The sequence below is a fragment of the Puntigrus tetrazona genome, chromosome 6, assembly GCF_018831695.1.
Source record: "Puntigrus tetrazona isolate hp1 chromosome 6, ASM1883169v1, whole genome shotgun sequence".
Taxonomy (NCBI): domain Eukaryota; kingdom Metazoa; phylum Chordata; class Actinopteri; order Cypriniformes; family Cyprinidae; genus Puntigrus; species Puntigrus tetrazona.
The window spans coordinates 6,235,275-6,259,982 of NC_056704.1; the positions used below are offsets into that span (position 1 = coordinate 6,235,275).

The 24,708-nt window shown below is 37.3% G+C and overlaps 1 protein-coding gene across 1 annotated transcript; it reads right to left on the reverse strand.

Annotated features, from left to right (window-relative positions):
- Positions 1 to 20,632: 20,632 nt before the first annotated feature.
- Positions 20,633 to 24,044, reverse strand: LOC122346636 (augurin-B-like). The gene is made up of 4 exons (XM_043241370.1): positions 23,862 to 24,044; positions 22,679 to 22,729; positions 21,988 to 22,154; positions 20,633 to 21,074 (listed from the first exon to the last, which is right to left on the reverse strand). The coding sequence occupies exons 1-4, from the start codon at positions 23,929 to 23,931 to the stop codon at positions 20,925 to 20,927; spliced, it is 438 nt and encodes a 145-aa protein (XP_043097305.1). The 5' UTR covers positions 23,932 to 24,044; the 3' UTR covers positions 20,633 to 20,924.
- Positions 24,045 to 24,708: the final 664 nt, after the last annotated feature.

Below are 24,708 nucleotides of genomic sequence, written 5' to 3' on the forward strand. Positions count from 1 at the left end.
CTGCTACATGATCTTCTAAACCAGAAAACCAAAATACTCAACTTTATGTTTGGCTTTTAATGAAGAGTTAGAGCCCTAATGCTATAAAGCTATAAAGATGCAGGTTTGGCCTTGCGCTCTCAAACCATCTGTAAGTGTTGCCTTTGTCACTCAGCCCATGTTGTAGTTCTCCAGCTTGTTAATTTATGGGATAAGGCTCTCCTTCAGCTTACATTTGCCCTTGCTCTCCCCTGCTCCATATTAGATGTCATTCAGGCACAATGCCAAAACATCTGACTCAGTCCAGGCATCAGCATTGCCCTTCTCACAGGCTATTAACATCTGTCTAGCTAAAGTCCCAGAATACTGCTCCTCCTGCTAAACTGCACTTTGATTAGCCTAATTATAAGTGATTAAGAAATAATGAGAGCATATTCTTTGTTTGATTTGCCTGGATTAAAATGTTGGCTGTCACAGTAAGCGTAAGTCTAGTGATTGTATGTTTTTTTTCTTCTTTTTTGAAGTACAGGAATTAAGCAAGATAAAAGGAAATGCAAATATTCAAATATTTAACCCAAAAAACATTATAGCACATGTTCTTCTTAGTACTAATCCTTAGTAACCTTATCACAGGTAAACCTTAGACTAACGTCATGACCCTCTCTGCACCTGGTAACTCTCCTTGACACATGCAACCATATGAGAAAGAAACATGATGGAGAAAGCTATTTACCAAGTACAGTGTACACAGAAAATGCACACAGGAATTATGTCATGATCCATAGCTGAGAAATCCATTCACCTACAAAGGGTGATTCAGAAATCTACAGGGAAAGAATCACTTATGGGCCTAGTGCATTTGGAACCTTGCTGAAAAAGCATATGCTGTTTAGGTATGTTTTGAAGCATAGTAGCTATTTGAGTTAGTTTGGCTGAGTCGCTGAGCAGGAGCAACTATATCTTACTCAGGACCGGCAAACCAGCTACCATGCTTTAAAACATAAATAGCCAGCATATGCAGGTTTTCAAATGGAATTTAAGGTGATTTCATTGTGCTTTTAATTTAGATTTTTTTTTTTTTGTAGCCACACAGAAGTCAAAATGATCTTTCATACCAAAGTAAAATAACATTTGAGTTCTTGGTAAAATATACAGATGTTCCCTATTTATACTTGATTTCAAAAAATCTTTCAATATATGTCTGTGAGCTTTTAAGTTATTAATCAACAATGCTAGTCAACTCAGTTTCAACTTCGTTAAAGAATACATATTTAATGGCAAATTGTCAATTTATAACTCGATGTTAATCATTCTGAAGAGACACTTGATTCCAAGAGTGAAGAGACACGCAATGCTCCCATCTATTAAAAAGAAATATTCACTACTGCCTCAGTCCCACAATTACGCTCACCATCATTCATCTATACCTTCTTTATTCCGTCCAAACTGACTTTTGTGTAGTATTACTTAATCACAACATCATTACTATGGTACTACTATATTTTATAAGAGGTTGCTTAGTCATTTCAGTGTTTTATGCATTTCAAACAGCAGTCTGGTCCAGTGCATGTAGAAACAATAATTTAAAAGCAGGCTCACCACCCTTTGAAAGCGCTCATTAATTCCAAGTAACGATGGATGAAAACTGCATGGGGTGACACTGGAACATGTGGATCATGCTTTTTCCTAAGCTCAGCTGTGGCGTGGAGTCGGAAATCACCAGTCACAGATATGGCTACTGCACCAAAAGAACGGATACTTAAAGCATAAATCTATGCAAGGATAAGAAAACATAATCGGATTAATCAAGGCAATTGCCCTTGCACCGGTCTGTGTATTAATATCTAAATTAAACGCTAGTAGCTCCTAATTTTCCAATTACTAAACTTCACACCATACTTATTAATCTCACAGAGATCATCAAAATCATTTAGCGTGAAAACAGAAGATTAACTTGTGACTTGTATTCACCTCCATACAGCTCAGCACAATGGCAGCTAAATTCACAGCAGGCAGAAAGTATCCTCTTGGCATAATGGCAAACATATCTGCATCCTCAGCTGTAGCCGCCTTAGCACATTCATGAGCAGTGGCTTGTTCATGTCACCGAAAATAGAGGCCCAGCATTTCATTGGAGGCCGAGCATTAGGAAACCAGTACAGTAAGATAGAGAAGACAAGTATAGATTGGATCTTTGAAGTATGCCATCAGAAATTAGAAATCAGTGCCTGCAGTGATGCGCACTCTACTTAGGTCTTGACATAAAATGAATCACTCTCTACCCCCACCCAAATCTCCATTTGACTGAGAGAGAGTGGGTGCTCTACCCTCTTTAAAAAAATCCTTTTGATTCTCACACCTGAAAGAATCCTTCGGCTCATCCCTTCAGTCAGGTATCCTCACTTCTCATGCATGTGTTTGGCTCTAAAAAGTGCGGAGAGAAATGATGCAGTATCTGAAAACTGTGATTGAGGGCTGTGCTGCATGTCACTGCCAGGTTACTAAGTGCTGGTTTAATGGCCGCTGGTCAATAACCATATTACCCACCTCCACACGAAACAGCAGGGCCTCCTGTACAGAAGGCTAGTAAAACAAGCCACAGAAAACTATGGAAAAGGGGGATAAAACTGAAACAGCTGTTTACCAAAAAAAAAAAAAAAAAAGGATCGCTACAACATCAAACAGATCTCTTAGGTAACTGGAAGTGTTTCAGGAAACTCAGGGTGTTATAAAATGAAATGTGAGCTACGTAAAAAGCAAGTGCACGTTTGTCTCCATGACACTAGGACAAGCGGCAGCATTCTTTTTCTTTAATCGATCAAAGTGGCCTCCTAGAGCTACGGTCAGGACGCATATCAGGATCTAACTCGATTTCCTTTCACTTCATCAAAGTCTAGAACAATCCTTTTCTAAAGCGCCGGAGAAGCTTCTGCTTATCATGACACAAGAACAGCTTGTTGAAAAGCAGCACTAATCGAAAACCAGTAAAGTAGCAAGCCAAAAACACATTAAACTTGAAAGAGACCAATGAGTGAGATAGCATACAAGTCTGACAGCATGTTCTAGAAGGTGTTAAGATCTCCAAAAACCTTTTTAAATCCTCAATATACACACTAGTTTTCAGGGTTAGAGTACCATACAACCAAATACCAGACCAGTACTTTTAATGAGTATAATGTAAGCATATCTGTAGTGCAAATATACCGTCTTGTATTTCTTTTACTTGAACTGTAATTTGGCTAAAACTCTAGCTGCAGACAAACAACTTAAGTGACTAGAATCAAACTGGTATTGTTATTCTTGATGCATACTGCCAATACTACAGGAAAAAAATAAAGTAATTTTCTTACATTAAAGAGCCTTTTAATAAAATATCAAAATAGTGTTTGAATTCTTGAATGGAATATCTTTCAAGTAGTATGACTGAAATTTCCCATGTCACTTTGTAGTGTTATCTATCCAACATGTCAGATTAGAGAAGTGCAGTGCCTTGCAGGTGATGTTCCAGTGAGAAACTAAAACCATGGCAGCTAGACATAGCTGACATCAATAATGGAGACTAAAATTAGCATCAGTCAGAGAGCAGGTGGAGGAGGATATCCTTTATCCTATCCACCCACCAAACTAAAGACACTCAGACAATGAGATCGGACATCATAGCACCTCTTTAGCTGAATTTTTAAAGATCTCTTTATGCGTATTTCCCACAGGTCAATTAACTGCTCACCTAGGCCAGCAATTGCCCCCTTGAGCTGACTAAGCTTCAATTACAAGCAAACACAAATGAAAAAAAAGTAGATAATAAATATGTAGCCAAGTAAGCTAACACAAAACCAATAAGATGTGTAAGATCTTGTGGATGATACAGAAGGCTACCTTCTTATAACTTTAAAATGAAGCGAAACTGCTGGGAGGAAACTCTATCTAAGATGTTCCATATCTAGACAAATTTCCCTCACCTTTACCTCCAGGTGATCAAACTGTCAAAATAAGTGCCACTGTGATTCTCTGCAGAAGTACAGAAAAGACAATAAAATACACATTGGGAGACAGAGAAATGTAGGTCTTAGGGCTATCTAAAGCCTTAAAACTGTACAATGTTATATTCATACTTGTCATATAGCAACAAGCAAGCTGTCTAGCATTATCTGTAGTTTTTGAAGCAGCAAAATGTAGCAGCTGTATTTTTGGAGCAGTGAGTTAGCATATTATAAGCACAGTTTTATTTTAAATACCATTGTACAACAAGACCGCAGCTTTTTTTCTCAAACCTTGGTTATTATTTTTCATGAGCAGTACTACACTCCATGTGAGCCTCAGGTGATGCTCTCATTAGAACAAACTGCAGGAATAGCAGGACTCCTTTTCTGTGCTCTCATATTCCCCAGAAAAATAATATTATTGTAATGCTCCTGAGTCCTGATACATCAGATTCCTTTGAGCTAGCAGTGAATTCCCAGCAGAGTGTTTGCAGTGTGCAGATGTAATGTCATTAGGAAACTGCCTTGTCCCATACTCACTGAGAAAAGTATCATAGGAAATGTATTGTGGTTCTACCAATATAGTAAAAATACATGAACCATTGGAAAGGTATTGGATGAAATCCCTGCACGACTGTAGTGAGGCTATAAACACAATGAAAGTCAAACCAATGTCATGAAGACGGTAAGGCTGGATTCAGGCTATTTTTAAAGGAGAAATAAAATCTAATTAATGAGAAATCAGCCAAGTAAATCCACACTCAGGAAAGATATTGTGGTTTTATTTATTCTAATTATTACCGTCTGCTGCTTTTATTTAGATTTTTCCCCCTGCAGAGAACTTGCTCAGATGCATAAAATAGATACCAATGAAACAACATGATATATACATAACTCTTAAAGTGCTGCTTACTAACCATGCCACTCTTAAATAAATTTATTAGCAATGGATTTATCATCAATCATCTTTTCCCATCAGAACACAAAAGGCACACAAATGAAGTGTAATAACAGGATATTTTTAGTCAGCAAACCCTTATATAGAAAAGACTGCAGGAGAAACCTAAATAAGCCATGACAATAAAATAATATTTCTATAGATTACTATAAACACTTTCTTGAACATACAGATATCAGTTAACCAAGCAGAAGTCATCAGAAAGATTCAATCAGTGATGATAGAAAAGACGATGTGTAATTATCTCTTCAAATGCATAGTTCATATTCAGGTACATGCACATCCACTTTTATTCAAACAATTACTAATACTTTCCCACCAAGCAACCTTAGGAATCTCACCCTCTCAAAAGTGAAAAAGAAGTACAATAGAAGCTCATTGAATAATCAAGGTTAGCTAAATCACCCAATGTTCATCATATCTCTTGTCCGCTCTTAGTGTTTACAGTTCCTTGTCTGTGATTGGTTCCTCTCGATCTGCTGCAGTACTGCGAGATCACATGGCTGTGGGCTGCCCAGCTGAAAAAGGGAGAAAAATCGTCATAAGAACATGAAATCCTCTGTGAGCTATGTAACTGAGCACGCCTGTTGCAGAGATGTGTGGCCTGCACACTAAATCGCATATGGCAGGAGTTACAATAGAGCTGTTGGTGTCGTATTCTGACTTCTGCTCCTGCTTCTGAGCCTCCAGAAATCAGACCTGCAGTTAAAGCATATAAACACAAGTGAAAGAGCACATTGTTAGAAAGCCAGATCTCCATGTAATGCCGTATAGCGCACTCCTCTATATAAGAGTGAGGAGAGAGAGAATCTAAGCAGAGGTCAATGGCAGCAGCATAAGAGGATATGAAATTGATAATAACACCAGCCGAAAGGACCAGAATAACCCAACAGCAAGATTAGAAGAGAGGACAATGCATGAATGAGAGGATGAGCAGAAATACAAATGATTGGCATTTGGAGAATAGCGAGGATGTGCGAGAGCAGTTAAGCTCCTGAATGAGATATTTGCCCTCAGGCTTTTTATTTATAGATATCCTCGAGGCCAGCATAGCGTCAAAAAAAAAAAAAATCTTCTCTGTTTCTACTTAGCCTGCAATTAGGCACAATAGTGTTTTCTTTTCCCTGTTGCTGTAGGTTGCGAAGAGTAATAACAAAATCATTTACAGTTTCAAAGAAGATATAAATAATTGCTTGGCGATACTTTGGTATTGGCGTAGAACTATATAGACACCGTGGATGGAAAGATGTTAATCATTTTGGGGATTTTCAGATATTTGTTTGCCCTTCTGTAACACATAATGCAGTTTTCTGACACACACACACACACACACACACACACACTACATGAGGATGTCATTCATGCACTCTTAAAAATAAAGATGCTTCATGGTGCGAAGGAAAAGAACATTTCTGTTTCACAAAAGGTTCTTTGTGGCAAAAGAAGTGGTTCTTTAAAGAGTCAATGACTGATCTTTGTGGAAGAAAAATAGTTCTACTATGGCGGTGTTTCTCAAGCCTGGTCCTGGGCACATCGCAATAGCAAAGCACTTTTTAAGCACCTTTATTTTTAAGAGCGTACTGTGCAAAGATCTGAAGGCATAAATGTTTCTAACAGATATGGGGGAAATATATTCCATTTGAATTATTCAGCAAAATGAGTTGAACCTATAGGTTGAGTCTACATGAAACATTTGGAGGGCCTGAGGCGGTAGACTTGGTAGGATGTTGGGATTTGCCAGTGGGCAGAGAAGTGGATGCACATGTAGCCGTAAAAGCAGTTTATTTAAGGAAATCATTTTTGCTCCTTTGATCCATGTTCTCCGGTCTATCAAATATAGCTAAAGGGATAACTAGGTCACACCTGGCGGTCTTACCCAGAACCACCTGGACAAAAGCAGCCATCCAAATTTGTTGATGCTGCATGTGTTTTGATTTTCAGAGAGACTTTTTTCAGGTTCTTGTGATATGCTACAAAGGGAAATTAAGTCATTTCTATCATACTCTGACCAAGGTTGCTTATTCTTTAAATGCTCGGAGGATCCAAAGACAAGCCTGTCCTACATTTCGAAAACAGGCCGCTTGGTGTATGCTTCAGGTTAGAAGTATATAGAGACATTTGCGAGTATCCTGACAAGGATAATAAATCATCAATCATGTTAATTCTTAATTAGCCGTCACGAGGCTTCCACTCCTTAGGGCAACACAGCTGAGGACACCAATATACACTCACGAAATAATGAAGCCCATTTTTGCATAAATGATTATAGAATTGGTCTGTTTCCTATTAACTTGTTTGTCACTTTAACAAATGTTTGGTGTATTTTGCAGTTGTGGTACTGATGAGGGTTTAATGAAATTCCTTTGACTATACTCATTAAAATCATCCTGTCAAGCATGAATCAGCATAAATATATTTTTTTTTTTGGCCAAACAATCAAGAGACTATGGAGTTGCCTGTAAAGATGCTGCAGAGATACAATAATACAATCTTTATTCTGAGATTACATATCTAAAAATGCACTCACGTTCATGTTTCACATGAGTTGGAGTTTCTTTGTTTGTGCCCACAATAAGTTAGTTTGGAGTCTGCTTTTTCTGCCTTTTCTGGTATTACACTCTTTTCCATCTTTTCCAAAACAAAAAACAAACAAACATAAAATAAATAAATAAAATTATATATATATATATATATATATATATATATATATATATATATATATATATATATATATATATATATATATATATATATATATATATATATATATAATACAAATTCCACCAGTGCATTTTGATGTATTTGTATGTTTTAGCAATCTGTTTTGTTAATGACAGTGGTGTAAATAACAATTATTTTTATGATTTTAAAGATTGCATTTCAAAGTTTGCATTTAATGTGCATTTACTTAAGTATTTAAATTTTGATGAACAAATGGGTAAAATATTCTTAAAAGTTAAATAAATATCTCAAATAAATATTCAAACAGAAGAGCAAAGACAGTAATGACAGAGGCAGAGACACATTTGGAGGTAATAATCATAAACAAAAGAAAGCTATAAAATATTTATTATAATATTTATGGGATGTATATATAATGCTAAACAAAAACAGTAGACTAATAATTTACTGTTTGCTTGCAAAAAGTTGCAATTCAAATATATGATTAAAATATATTTTTGAACAACTGATCACCTACAATCAGCTGTTTATCCTCAAATGCGAAAACAAAAATTGATTTAAAGCGAAAAAGTGTAATTTGTCATCATTAGGAGTCATGTTGTTCCAAACGTGTACATTTTTTTTTCTAATGTTAAACATAAGAATATATTTGGAAGAATGCTGGTAATCAAACCGTTTCCTAACTATCTCCATTAACTTCCATTGTATATCCATGGGAGTCAATAGTGACTTCATGAAAAAACATAATAAAAAACTTGGTGGGTAAATGATGACAAAATTGTCATTTTGGGGCAAACTATTCCTTTAAGAAAGGTATTTGTATTGCCGATGCTCTTGATAGTATTTGGCGATACTAACCGTGACACGCTCCATTACAAACAATATCATTTATTTTACTTTTAAGTTTATTCTACATGAATTTGGGAAATACTCCGAAATATGTTTGTGTGGGGCTCATTTACGACTTTAATGTGAACAAAACGGCCCAAAAGGACAGAATCAACTGAATTACCCAAACCCTGTGTGTCCGTGGTCAGTCACCTCATGGGGAGTTGTTCTATCCAGTCTTTTGTGTAAAGTGGAATCTGCTGTCTCTATGTAGTCCCGGTGTTGTTTTTCTATGTCAGACTCTAATAAGCAGAACAAATCTTGCGTCAAAGACAAAACACTGTGCGATAATCAGAAACATAAACTCTTTCTTGCTGTCTCTAATTACAATCAAGAGCATTTTATTACATGTAAAATGCGTCATTGACACATTCATAGGTCTTATGGCCAAAGGACCTTTTCCATCACTTCACCACTATCATTAGTGCAGTATGATAATTTGACTAATTTGGCATGGCTGTCCATCATATCATCTGGATGTGACCGTAAGGAGAGCGCACAGAGCCTAGCTGGCACCCAGTTGCTGATCTTTCCCGACATCTCCTCAGAACCCCGCTGTGTTCCAGACCCTCTGCAAGGCGGGTCTCTGGCCTGTCATTTCTAGGAATTTCTTATGAATTTCTTTCTGCTGACAATAGCACAACATAACAAGACCAAATCAGCACACTCACGTCATGTTAGCTAGTTTCAGTCGTGGAGAAACTGACATTTAAATGTTAGGGCCATTGACTGAAGTCTGCCACGAATTGAAGATCATGTCTGGCTGTCACAATTTTCTGTAAACACGTGGTACCTTGATGTATTGAATTGCCCTATTTTGTTCATTGCTATCCAAGGACTGCTTCTTGGCTCACCAAATATCAGCAAGTACACAGTATGTAACATTTGCATTTTGGAAATGTAAAACCTGCACATTTATCTGTCTGTTCGTTTATTTGTACTGTTCCAAGATGGTTTAAAAATTAAATCTGAACCACATGCTGCTGCAGATCAAGCTGCTTTGAGGATGTAATGCTTATAAAATACATTTGGTAACACAGCAAATCTAGACAGGTGGAGCTGGGGGAAGTGGAGGGTTCAAAGCAACCTGAGAGGGCTGAAGTCCAAAAATATTGTAGAAAATGTTACACATTTTTAGCTTGCACTATAAAGACACAGAAGCAAAACACATATCAGGGGTATTTAATGTCGCCAAAAGCATGTCTTAAGCATGTCTGTGCTGTTAGTGCCCGCACCTGATTATCATCAACCCTGCTCTAATTTGCACTGCTTTTGGTGGTATTTATGATCTGGCTTAATCCGTGTTCCTTCATTTTCACATTGTCAGTAAATCACCTGCACAGCTTCACGTTCCCGTCTGTGCTGTTTTGGGATTGCAGTCTCATGCTAATCTGTTTCGTAAATCTTGTCACAGATGTCTGAAATTCAAGAATGATCTCTTAAACCACTTTTATTTAATCCCCTTACTTCACAGGGATGTAGTTTATTCTGAAAGAGCCCATACAATTAATTCACGGCTCTGAAAGAAAGCACGCGTCAGCAAGCAACAAAACACAAAGAAAACAAAAGAGCACGATGTGTAACAGGTGCTTTAGGAAAGCCACTAAGACATTGTTTTCTCTAATTAAAAATACGCTTTTCTGAGGCAATTTAAGGATTCTTTTATATACCTCGATAAATCCCTTTATAAGAATGATTAAAATAGCCTGATGTGTGGTTTCTTTTATAGCTGGTTCACTCTTTTTCACGCTTGCCTTCACGATCTGCTACGGGAAGAGTGTGAGGGCAGAAATATGTTGGCTAATTCAATTGCTTGGGGGATGCAGCTGGGTGCCGCCCAGAATGCTACGCTCAGTTGGACCGAAGACACACACGGTCCCTCCCGGTGCTTCAAAACAGCAGATAAGCCAAAAGTTCTCGAAGCTCCCGTGCACTCTGCCCTCTGCAACTTCTGGGAACACGATTTCCCAAAAGAAATATTCAGAACACTCTGCTTTGTGATGTGCAAGGGGGGAAAACGATTTGTTGGCGATACTGTGTGCTTTTTCAGAAGCCCTTTCTAGTAGATTTTGAGAAAGACGAAGCCATAACTTTCTCTGACAGTACACCGTTTATACGCTATGTGAACTTCCTGAAAAGGAATTAATAAGCGCACATTAATAAATTCACAACGTAAGACAGAGGTGTGAAGTGTGAGGTGATGGCATGGGGGATGGGAATCGTATGGCTGCTTGCTGAGTCTAAGAGATATTATATAACCTAGTGATACCATACAGATGATCCCCCGCTTGCACAGGCACCAGTGCTGCTCCTGCCCCCACGCTAACGCAGTCGGAGCCATCCAACCGCAGGGAGTAGGATGAGCTTTAATTGAGCTTGGCGTCATCTTGAACCTCTTATTTTTCTGCGAAACACTGCCAAGCTGCATCCAGCTCGGAGAAGATATTTCTGGTTTCTCACTCACATTTTGACAGGGTGACTTTGGCAAGTCTCGTTGTGTTCATCTGATAGGAATCTACGCTGACAATTATAACGGGGTCACTTTGCTAAATTGACACATTCCAGGACACAGTTGTGGCTGATGATGAATATTTGGCACAGCTGTAATGGACATGTGCATCATATGGCGTACTTTGGCCTGAAGTGAAAGTAGCTCTCCCATATGTGCAATATCTCCTGAGGGCTGAGGCAAATTGGTTTGGTAATACAGTAAATATTACCGTGATTTTATTCATTTACAGGTTGCAGTGCGTCCAATATTTGCAGGAGCTCGAATTCGAAAGCACGCTTTTGGGAGACTAACTGTTGCTTTAACCCAGATAGCCCACATAATTATTTGGTTCATTATTAATGTTTTCAACCCAAAAGACCTGTCACTTGCCACAGGTGTGTCTAAGTACAAATTACAGGAGCATCACATGCTTGAAATTTTACAATTTTGACAAGGTGCCAATAATTCATCAATATTTTTCAAGTTGGACTTTTCTTCTCTTCTCTTCCATTTGTGTGTGTGTTTTATTCATGTAATAATCATGTAATATTCAGGTCATGTAATATTCAAGTAGAAAGATATGCTTTTATTATGCTAAAAGGGAGACAAATGTGCCATTTATGAAATAGTTTGGGCTTACAAAGCCCTTTTTTCAGTCTGCAGTAAAGGAAGTTCAGTCATGCTTTTTGATCAAAGGGTTAGTAAGGTCATTTATTTTTCCTGTTCATTTACACAATTCCCATTTATTTTCAAGGACGTATGAAAAAATTGTTTTAGCTTATTAGCAAATAAGAATGAATTAAAATGTCTGTTAAATAACTATTTTTTAGTGAAAATTGATTAGTTCATTCAGTTGCTTGGTACCACTGGCAAAGTCAGAGATCTTTTGTATTTGGTGAAACTGTATGGACTTCTAATTATTGTCTCCTTTCAAGGTTATTTCAAAATATACTAAGACAAGCTGCAAGACCATAATTGAAAGTAGTTACATTACAGTCAAGCTGATATTATGAAAGAAAAAAAAAAGTTAATACACTGCTGTCAGGATAGGAGCCAGGCTGAGCCCAAACACGTATTTATTGAACAGATTGCGAACGGAAGAAAAGAAGAGGTTTACATGAGATGATGACAGTTCCTCTCCCAGGGATATTCGGTGATCTAGGAAAATGCGAAGCACATACTACTAATCGTGACAGGTATGTATGATGGTATAATTAAACTCAGGATATTAACATTATATCATCACAAAAAACTATGTATTCTTTTTAGGCAAAAGCATTTGCATATTAATGATGCTGCTTGATTTGCTACACAGAATAATGCATATGCAATGATGGACTAGACTTGTACGTTATCTCTCACAGAACAGGTACGAATAGCTATAGATTTGTCCTCAGGGTACACGGGCTGCATGGTCTCTCGGTAGAAATGGTTGAAGCCTTTGAAGAACTCATGGGTTATTCCACTCATAGCCAGAAGCTCTGAGGTGTGTTTTATGGAGATGTGTTGTTTTATATGTAAGGATGTATACCATCAGATCAAAGAATCAGCGTTTGGATAATGGATAATTTATTTCAGGCGCCCCTTTAGAAAATCTTTTTCTTTTTTTGTTCTAAAAGCAGACAGTTAATTTTAACTTTCAAAAGATGCTATTTCAAAGCTATTTCAAACTCGTCACCGTCTGTTATTATATTTTAATCTGTGATTTTCTTTTGTTCAGAAATGAAAGATGTGCACTACTGGCATCTCAAACATATATATATATATATATATACTCACTGATGTAGCCTTCAGTTAGCACGTATAGTTTAAATAAATCATTTTCCGTTTTCTTAATATGAAAGATTGTCCTGACTCCTATGACATGATGCAAATACATTTACTAAATCAGTAAGTTATGAGTCACTTCAATCAAACAAAGGTCCAAATGCATTCAGAACAATGTGATGGTTTTGCCCTTTTTATTACATTGCAGCTATCTCTTGACCTGCACTTTGGGTAAAATAATGTGGAAAGTGCTATGTTTCAAACTGTGTACATTAAAAACAGTGTGATAGGAAATAAAGTTTCTTTTCTCAGTTTGAGATTTTATAAGTTAAATGGAGTTGCACGAACACCGTAGCATCCACTTTATTTTCTCTTACATCTACAGATAAACAAACAGCACCGCTTCACTGTAAAAACAGCAACCAGAACCTGACAGAATTTATTAATAACTCTTCATATTTTTATTCTGAGGGTTCAGCACTCTGTTTAGTGTCCATTGTAAGCTCGTTTTGAATAATTGTGATAAATAAGCAATCACCCTGTTGTGCAGCTAAACTGAACGTCCTAGTAGCGGTTTATTTAAAAATGGAAATATATGGCGCCGACCATTAATCAAACCTGACATCCGCTCAAACTATTTAAACACGTATTAATAATGTGTGCACCCAGTCAGCATAGGACTACATGTAATTGCATAATACTATGTAGTAATCTTTGCATAACAGTCCATTATAATAAATAATAAAAAATATCTGCATGTGCTCTTTGTGATTTTCTAATGACGCCTAATGGTTCCATTACAGTAACCATTACTGGCTCATGAATTTTAATGTATAAAATGTGAACAACTAATCCCACACATAAGCCTTCTTCATCACCAAAAGCTCTCAACATGACGATAATTTCAATCCCGACGATTTCAATCCTTTTAAACCTTAAACAATACCAGTAATCTAAATTTCTGTCTAGCTGAATGTATCTAGGCTTTCCTCAAACGAGAGTCAGGATAGCTCTGAATCTAGACAAAGGGAAAATTGTGCTGCATTTTTGGCCTGGTTGGAAAAATAGAAAAAACCCTCTGTTTTTGACAGAGTCGGACATGGTGGTTAGAGATCTGTATTTTGTATTTTTTTTTCAGTTTTTTTTGATTCCTTTACTTGTTGGTCTGGCCAAAAGAGTGAGAATATAAACCCCATCGCAATAGATTTTTACTCATCGAAATAATAAGCCCTTGTCAAAATAGCGTTCTTATGGTGCCAACAAGAAAGCTGCTACTTTACACAAACATTTCAAGAGAAGCGTGGGTACATAAACAGTTACCACTGTATACTGAGCTAAGAAAAATAGGGACAACAAAAGGCAAAGAAACGGGGAGAAAACAATACGTGCACCAATCGATAGCAGTTATTTCAGATGGTCATATTGTGCATATAACATCTTTAACAACGTGTGCAGTAATTCACATATTCGACAGACCCATCAATTGAAATTTTAATCAATTGAAACACATTATTTTGTGTCTGCAATGCAATTCAGTAATGTAAAGGACAATTACATGTCACACAAAAGTATGCTTATGGCTTGTTTTTTTGTATTATGCATTACTTTCATATGTGTAAAGAAAGGCCTTTTTCTGCATACATGCGATAGTGTGAAACTAAAGCGGTTTTTCTAAGGTGCTCTGAGTAAGAACATCTGCAAAACGGCTTGAATGTCAATATAAATGTGCCTCGAAAAATACAGAGAAATTTGCTTTCACTTTAATGGATAAGTCTTCTCGATTTGTCAATGTATCATTTACCTGGATTGGAGAGAAATCCGTAGGAAAAATGTTGCTGTCATATTTTTATGTACCTTTCTTAGAGTGTGTCCTAAACCCATTACCCGCGATAACATTTATCAATGTTTTTTTAAAAATCATAATGACGTTCTTACATTTCTAACACTGTCGATATGAAACACAATGAATAAATATCAGACAACTGCTTACTCCATCAAAGTACTCCTTTAGAGAGAGAAAACCTTTAGAATAAATTGGAATGCCTTTCAAACTCATCGCCTGACATTATAGATGCTCTTGTGTCTGGATGGGAGTAAATCCCCAAAGTAAAAATCCATCCCAGAACAGTTGAAACACCTGTATCAGTATTCATTTCCCTTTTTAAAAGGCCCCTTTTATACATTTTGGAGAATTTGGAGTCTTCCATGCAGTGTGTAACTGAAGTGAATAAAAGCATCCTGCAAAGTTTGAAATCTGAAAGTGCTCAGTGTATACATTTATTGTCAATTAAAATTAATAATAATAATAATAATAATAATAAAAATGACTGTATCTGTTATTTTAATCTCAAAAATATATTCCATTTCTTCTACAGTTGCAACTAGAGTTTGCATGTAAACAATAAAAGAAAGAAAAATATTTTATGTTTAGATATATATTGTTTGTTTGTCTGTTTATTAAGGACATGGAAAGTGTTGATTTACACCGTCACTGACATTATCAGAGCATGAGAGATGTGAAGGAGTTTACTACACGTTCACCTGCCGCAAGCTCCCTGAGGGACATGCCAGTGTGTTTCTATCAACTGTTACCTTTCCATGAATCCATCTAAAGGCCGGAGATGACGGCATGCTGGCATGTCTAGTGACAGCGGGGGATCCAGAACATGGCTTTTGCATTACAGAGAGGAGCTGTTATTCTTCACACCAGAATTTGGGAGAAGTCTGATGTCGATGTTTCCCGGGGTACTGCATACACAACATTAAAATGTCAGGGGAACTTGTTTAAACTAGGTAACTTTTTCCATGAATCTACTTAAATTGATTTAGTTTTGTCTAAACTATCCCACGACCTCTAATATCAGAATCACTGACTTTGTCTTAAATTTGTGTTATATTATTTTTGTGGTGAAATGTTGTGTGGTAAGCGCTATGACTGCACCTTATCCCTGAAATTTCCATCTAGTTAGAATTTGCTGCTTGCGTGCTAGCAATTTCTTCGTGGAAGCTTTGAATTCAAATGTTTTAACTGCGTCTGATTATTTGCTTTTATTGCAAACAGCCATGTAACAAGCGGGATAATGTACATATTAGCTGCCGACTGTCGGGCTCGTATGATAATCTCTTTCATATCTTATAGGATACTGCGCTTCTTCGCCAATGTCATAGAAAAGCAGGCTCCAGAGACACCTCTCAGTCTGTGTGTCACACATTCCTCTGATCTCAGCGTGTGAGAAGAGGCAGGAGTGCTTTCAAATTGACCAGACCGCAGGATCTCTCACTTTGCTCTATAGGGTGCGCAGAGAATATCATTTTAGCGCGATTCGGTTAAGTCAGCTGCAGGAGATCGAAAGCTGTAGAAACATGATGTAAAAGTCAAAAATATAGACAATCTTAATGTCCATAACATATCTCAAGTTTAATTGTATGCGTCCGTTAGTGGGATTTTTAACCATTTCTTCAGAAACCACCAAATCAACTAATTGCCTACAGCTTACCTTTTTTTTAAAATTTGCTTTCAAATAATTAAATAATAAATGATTAATTTCAGAATATTAAAGATTCCAACATTACAATTTGCAAAGTTGTTTGCACCAATATGTTTTTGTGTAATATCTGCAAAAATATACATTTTTCAACTTTTTCAAACGGGTGATAACTTTGCATAACTTTCAATGAACCGCCTGTGATTGGCTACATCACACCACAATCACACCCTCCTTTACAGCATGTTGTGTGGTTTGATAATGATAATAGTGAAGGCACGTCCATTATGAAATGTGAAGAAAAAATGAAAGCTGTACTCTACCTTGCGTTTCTAACTAGGAAGGCCGTGCAGAGATTTTGGAGGTTAAGTTTTTGACAGAACAAGACCTTTGAGTTTGCTGACCTTACTCGACATGTTATGATGAACTACTACTTAATTTTGACAAATACTTGAATACATATTTGTGCATAAGTAATAACAGACTGAAGGGTGCCTAATGCACGACAGTCTTTACCTTGATTACATGCACCATCCATCAGTATTTTTTACCGGCATGACACTCAAGGAAGTTTGTGCATCATGCACATGCAATAATTTGCATTTTTTTTTAAATAATTCACCTAAAGTAATGCGTTTCCTGCTTCTGTAGAGTTCAGTGATTATTATGCTTTTTTTATAAGACGTGATCCTTCAAAGTTGTTTTGATGTAGACAGTCTTTAGTTGATTTTGATAATGATCTTGAGACTAAGCAGCAAAACACTGCTAAAGTAAAAAGCACACTGAGTGTAATTAGTGATATATGTTGTAAATAGCAAAAGAAATGTTTAAATAGTATGTTAGTTAGATGTGTTAAACAAATATAGCGCAAACAATGATACATCTGTACCTTAGCATGTTGTACTAATGTGCAATGATAACAACAACCTATTATGTGTATATGATGACATTATCAATATCATAAATGCATTCTGACATATTAGAACTTGACTTGTCCCTATTCTGAAAGCCAGGTCCCATAATCTAGTAAGGCCAGACCCAATAAAAGACACCATGTAAATTATAAGCCTATTAAATATACATTAAGAACTTTATTTGGAGTTTCTGAATATTTTATCATTTTTTGTTTAAAAATAGATGCCTGAGATTAAATGTAACGGAGCAGGACAAGAACTGGATTTAAAAAAATCTGATTCAAACTCAGTTGCGTCTCTAAGGCTAATTCTCTCTAAATCATAACTCTTCGCATCCTTGGATGGATTTCTTTTTCCTATTATTGTTTGGCTCAACCCGACTGCACTTGCGTGAACAGACAATGCAAGTGATTTTGGTTAAATTCAGTTTATCTTGAGTCAAGCTAACTGAAGTCAAAGCCTCAATTGGGACTATTAAGCAACAGAATCTACTCAGGTTCATTAATGCCTGCACAAGTTCAAGTCTTTGGGCTGAAAAAGCATTCTGTAGATGTGAGTTGACAGTAATTGATTCCAGCACTATGAAGAGAGCGCTGCCTTTGGGCTGCAATCACCATTTCCCTGTTGAAGGTTAGCAAAGCCTTCGTTATGTTAAAGTCCACACTTCCATCACTCTAATAAAGACGACACTGAATTATTGAACATTATCGCTTTTTTAAATCACAAAACAGAAGATATCTCAAGAGCCAAGACAACAGACAAGGTTTCTTCCAGCTCATCTGACTAATGTGTGCTGCTCAGAAGAATTAAAGAGAAGAATTAATTTCTCAGCCACAAAACCATGACATAATGGTGCGTTTTTTCATGCAAAACACATTGGAATCATTTTGTAGCAACATCTTGACGACTCAACTGGAAATCAATGACTAAAATGTGGCGCAAAGGTAAAGAGAAAGATACATAGAGAACTTAAGATAACACCAGATGATACGAATACATACAAAGACTAACGTTAAACATGGCCAAAAGGGTACGGAGTACGTCTGGATGTAATAATAATGCCTGAGCAATATTTTTTGTTTGAAATTTTGTCAAATAGGGTTTCCACAGGTGTGTTTGATCTTCAAATGCACTGGTATTTGTAGCAGTGTTATATAACAAATCTCTCAGCGTTAAAGAGAGAAACCAACGGTATTAGTTCAGAGAGCTGGATATAAATGAAGGATTCTGAAGCAATAACATCAAGATGGCAACTAAACCAGGGCTCTGATCCACTGTAGTCTTGTACTTCAACCCTGAGGTTTACGCACACTGACATCTGCACGCTCACACTTTCAAGCATAAAAAACACGGTTTCCTGTGTGCATGTTCTTCTGATTCACACATGATAAAGGACCTTACGACTGGGATAATTACTGTAATAACAAATGCTATTTTACATATAAAGCAGTATCAGGCAGTGTGATACAAATGTATTTTGTCTGCTGTTTATCAATAGTCTTATAAGCTCTTTTTTTGTTCTGGTCTAATAAGGATAATAATTGTGGAATGTCAATGCAACATGGAAAATGTAAACAAAACATTCTCTTGTTTAAAACATCTGTAATACATTTCCACTGTTTAATTTTGTCTTCTGGTGAAAAACAAGATGAAAAAAAGGCCTGATTCTGACTGTTTTTTATTGTCTGTTGTCTGACGGAATGAAACTATGGGCCTTGATTTTTAACCTGTAACAACTCAACCAGACCTACCAAATCTGAACAACAATAACTTTCAGAGCCTGGCATACAGAAGTAATAGCATCTGTTATTGGTTATTCTTCTTGATCACAAAACATTTAAAGTTTTGACCAGTGTGTGAGTTTATACACTATATTGCTAAAAGTATTTGCTCACCTGCCTTGACTTGCATAGGAACTTAAGTGACAACCCATTTCTAATCAATATGACGTCGGCCCACTCTTTGCAGCTACAACAGCTTCAACTCTTCTGGGAAGGCTGTCCACAAGGTTTAGGAGTTTCCAGAAGCACATTTGTGAAGTCACACACTGATGTTGGACGAGAAGTCCTGGCTCTCAGTCTCCGCTCTAATTCATCCCAAAGGTGTTCTATGGGGTTGAGGTCAGGACTCTGTGCAGGCCAGTCAAGTTCATCCACACCAGACTCTGTCTTCTTTGTGCACTGGTGCATTGAAAGAGGAAGGGGCTAGCTCCAAAATGTTCCCACAAAGTTGGGAGCATGGAATTGTCCAAAATGTCTTGGTATGCTGAACATTCACTGGAACTAAGGGGTCAAGCCCAGCTCCTTAAAAACAACCCCACACCATAATCCCCTCTACCAAACTTTACACTTGGCACAATACAGTCAGACAAGTAAGGTTCTCCTCAGATTGCGAGATAGAGAAGCGTGATTCGCCACTCCAGAGAACGCATCTCCACAGAGTCCAGTGGCGGTGGTCTTTACACCACTGCGTCCGATGCTTTGCATTGCACTTGATGATGTGTGGCTGGGAAGCAGCTGCTCAGCTATAGAAACCAATTCCATAAAGCTCTCTGCACACTGTTCAGTGCATCTGAAGGCCACATGAAGTTTGGAGGTCTGTAGCGATTCACTCTGCAGAAAGTTGGCGACCTCTTCGCACTATGCCCATCAGCATCTACTGAACCAGCTCTGTCAGTTTATGTGGCTGAGTTGCTGTTGTTCCCAAACACTTCCACGTTCTTATAAAACAGCTGACAGTTGACTGGGGAATATTTAGGATGGAGAAAATTTCACAGGTGGCAGCCTATGACAGTTCCACGGTGGAATTCACTGAGCTCCTGAGAGAGACCCATTCTTTCACAAATGTTTGTAAAAACATACCTAGGTGCTTGATTTGATACACCTGTGGCCGTGGAAGTGATTGGAACGCGATTCCGATTATTTGGATGAATACTTTGTGAATACTCTTAGCAATATAGTGTACATTAATTTTGAGGAATTAAAGAAATGTAGATAAGTCTACAGGATGTTTGGAGCACCATATGACTGATACGTCATATTTTGGTTTGTTTACACTACAGTTTGTCTAAAATAAGATTTTTTTTTTTTTCAACAAGGCTGCACTTTTGCTTGCATTTAAAAGTGTGATGTAGTATTTTCACTCCAAAAAAATAATAAAAATCATGTCATCATCAGCCACTGCATTTGGTCTTAGACTGCAGACTTCCACGGATGCAGTCCCAAAATTGGGACAGAACTTGTGTCTGATGTTTGTGATTAACTGAATTCTGGAGGACAGTAGTTTTTGACTATTGTCTTCTAGTCATTAGTAGTTCTTAAATTAGATTTCTGTCCCCCTCTACCATTCATGAAAGCTGAGTCATGAAATCTCTCTCTGCTAATCAGGATCCCATTCATTGTGCAGTTAAATGAGTCATGTTTATCAATATTCATATCCTTTTTGTACATAACTACGCCAGCCTGTGCAAGTGTGTCAGAGTCACAATATCTGTTACGTCAATTTAAGTTTTATTTAAGATGTAGCCACTTCAAGCTACCATTATATTTACAATACAGTCAGGATGTAATACATCATAGAATACAAACAGGAAAAAAGCAATCTTACTGTGTATTTATCCCTCTATCTATTTTGATTTGCTTCCGCTAAAGCGATTGCATAATCATACTAACATAAAAAAACATCTACAGAAGATACTATTTCTGTGATATGTACATGGCTTAAAGCAATAAAGTGATTTACAAGTCAGGCAATAGTCTAGGGGTTTTAGTTCTAGGGGTTTTAATAGTAATCATAATTGACATTGGCCCCGTGTCTGTAGGAACCGGGATCCTGTTGACTCATAGGTGCGTTCTCATCATGATGATGCTGCCGACCCTGGTCATTTGATCTGGCTTGGTCCATCCAATAGGAGAGATCAGTCTCAAGTCTCTGGAAATACATAATGGTGAAATGAGACAGCGGATCGTGTCAGGGGCTCAGATTTAGCCTCAGAGGGGGAAAAACGGACAGATTTCGATTAAAGAAACTAAAAATGAATAGATAAAATAATAACTAAAATTACAGCGTTAAAGGGATAGTTCACACAAAAATGAAAATTACTTCATTATTTATCTATATACTCTCATTATTTACTCATATATCAAAATGAAGAATTTTAAGTATTGGTAATTACTGCATAAGTACTTTTTTCCCGTCCATTTTCAAAGGGTATGGTAAGGATAGGTACCACGGGACTTAATTTCATGTCTTATGTAAGCAATAAGGAATGAGAGGCTGTGCCCTATTGTGAATCAATCATAGCTTAGCGGCGTCGTTAGGCACGATGCAAAGGAAACAGGAAGTATCATGTTGCTATGACAAGGCATGTGCTCTCATAATAGTTAAGGAAAATTTGTTCTAAATTTAGAAAAAATAAAATAAAAATAAAAATATTTTGCTTAGTTTGAGTAGCTTCAGCATATGTACAATAGACTCTTTTATAGAAAAAAGGGAAGAGCATATAGGTGTTTTTATACAATTAGATTCGTCTGTTCAGATCAGTGTGTAAAAATGGCAAATGCCTCTGTTTTTAGATTCCATTCGAGGGCCACCAAGCTATAGTTTTATGTAAGTTGCACTGGGCACGTGACCAGAAACATCCACAAATGCAGCTAATCAAATTAATTCAAATTCAGTTGTTAATTTTGGTATGAACAGGCCTTTTCAGAGAAGAAAGACAAACGCACACACATGCAAGAGCAGCTGCGTCCAAGCAGGACACAGGTGTAAGTCGAGCCAGTGTTGTATTGTGCATCAATAACAATAGCACACCGTACTAATCACACCGTAGCTTTTTACTCACTGCTTCGTCGTAGCCCATGTACATGAACTGCTGGATCCACTGCTGGACATCAGGGCGGCTCCGGTCCCATACATTTCTCTTAGACCTGCGCAAAACTGAAAGAAACTCTTTAGCCTTGACCGGCGACACTGCGATCTGTGCTTTAGACCTGGCTTCCGGCTCTTTTGCTATGGAAAAAGATAGGAAGAAAAAAATCAAGGCCATACTCGTGTAATTCAAAACTATTTTACTCTTCAACAGACCAGAAGGGCTGGTCCCCGAACAGTGTAAAAGAGAAGCGTGTTTTAAGCACAGAGGATGATAACAGCCCGAAGGGACAGAACCACTGTCCAATTATCTCTCTCTGACGATGACACGCAGAGACTGTGACCTGATCTACAGCCCAAAGCTTCCACACCTCCGTGTTATAAATATCAGTGATGTCTTTTGTTTATAATCATCTACGTTATCTTCCCTTGGAACATATCAGCCGTCACTCTGTCAGTTTTGGAGGTCAGAAGCTGATGAGAGATTCTGGACAAGCGAAGAAGTGACGGATGAAAAGATGGAGGGCATCAGACTATAATTAAAAATTTATAGTAAATGACCAAACTATTGGCTTGATTGGCATGATGGGTGATTAAGTGGAAAGAGGGAGTTATAGATCATATATTACTAAAAATGATATATATCGAGGCCGACATCATCTCACCCTCTCGTTTCATGAGGATCCTCTGTAGCCTACTCTCAGACCCAGAACCACCTAAAACAAGCAAACAGATCAAGTTATTATCTGTAATATCTATTTTATACAGTTGACTGAAACTTACTTCCCATTTTATTTATTATTGTGCTTGAAAACTGTCTATTTGTTAGAATTATGGGGATGTACAAAACGCTTTGTGGGATGTACAAAATGCTCTCACACACACACACACACAAATCCGACATAAATTAAGTTTTACATTTTGTAAATGTTGCCCACAATAATTAAACTATATCGTCCAAACTTCTGGGAACTTGGTATACATACTGTCAACAACCAATTAAAACTGACCAGCCAGTATATTTTTTGTGACTTGAGAACGGTCACAAAAACAAAACTTAAATCACACGCAGAGGCTGACTTATAATAATAAGTCAGGTGAGTGGGTCCTTAGGGCCCTGGGGAATCAGGGGGCCCTTTCTGAGATTGACAAAAAATATTTGGCCAGTGCTCCAGTTTGTATTTGTTTTCTGAAGAGAGTAAAATGTTCACCCATAACTCAAAATGCATGTTTTTGTAATGCTCACAAATATTATAAAACATGTAGATATGATGTAAAAGAGATTCCTTGTACAAATTGCTGAACACTCATTCAAATGCAGAATGCAACTCCATGACTGGAGATTTTTGCTTAGTCTAACAACAGTTTATACTTTTGATTTGTTTATGCTTTTTCAATTCAATTTAATATATATTTGCAGCTTGACGTCGTCTTAATGGTTCGGTGCATTCTAAAAAAATATTTCTATTTTAAAAGAAAACGCATTTCCTACAAAATTCACTGTAAAACAGGTCACTTAAACGAACAATGAAATGTTTGAAATGTATTAAATTTGTTTCTAAAATAAAGCATTCCTTTTGTATTTTTACTGCACAAATTAAGCAAATGTTAATTAATATTAACATTTAACTAAACATTTTAAAATTTCTTTTTTTAATCAACCTGAGTCACTGTTACACATGCTTTAAAAGCCTCACGTTTTAGACTTCCAGGCTTTTAGGTTTGATGTCACACTTCATAAAATCCTATTTACAAGGCTTTTAAGTTCCCCGCATTAACTAATGAAGCCCCTTTGAAAAGTGGCGTGTGAAAGCCCCGAAGTACTACAGAAATCTGTAATTGACATACCTGAGGGTGAGCAGAGAGACAGGACGCTTATGAGAAGGACAGCTTGAACACAGAGGCTGTGGAGCGACATGCTGTAGTTCTATCAGATGTGGCTGCACTGAGCGCTGGGAAAGGATTCGGTCAGGGATGAGACGAACGCCGAGGCGCCATCCTGGACCGGCAGGCAAACATTCCTACGGGCGACCTGTTAGCGCTTGTGGAGGAATGTGTACAGGAAGAGGCCAACAGAAACCCCCTGCCCCTACACATACCACAGCGTGAGTGATGTTGTACAATCGATCAAAAAGCATTAACCTTTCGGCACCTTGCTGTAAGGACGATAATCATAAGCGGTAAACAGCGTTATTTATTAACATCAGGGATATTCTGCAAACTCTGGTTCATAAACTGACATTGCCCAGCAAACAGATTGTTGAATTTTTAATTTATGCCGCAAGTTTGATAATCTTATTTTATGCTTCCAGAGGGCGTATTCGAAGGCAGAAGCAGCAAAACAACTTGGGAGGGAGACAGATGTTTTTCCAGATGTAATAAACATCTTTCTTTTTCTTTCTAACTCAATTTCCTGCCGCAGCTTTGAAGTGCACGCACGCTGCAGGACATCGGCTGTAAGGCTTATGGCTATTTCACAGGGAGCCAGACGTACAGTAACTGTAAGGCAGTAGCCGTGTGAGCGTATGTTTATGCATGTGAATATACAAAACAAAAACTGTAGGTTTTCAAGCCATCTGTTGTATACGAAAGCAGATTTCTCGCAAAATGCACCAGATGTTATTCATTTAATAAAGTTAGTAGATTTCCATTCTTTATCAAATTATGATAAATGAATCATATTTTTCTGATCTTC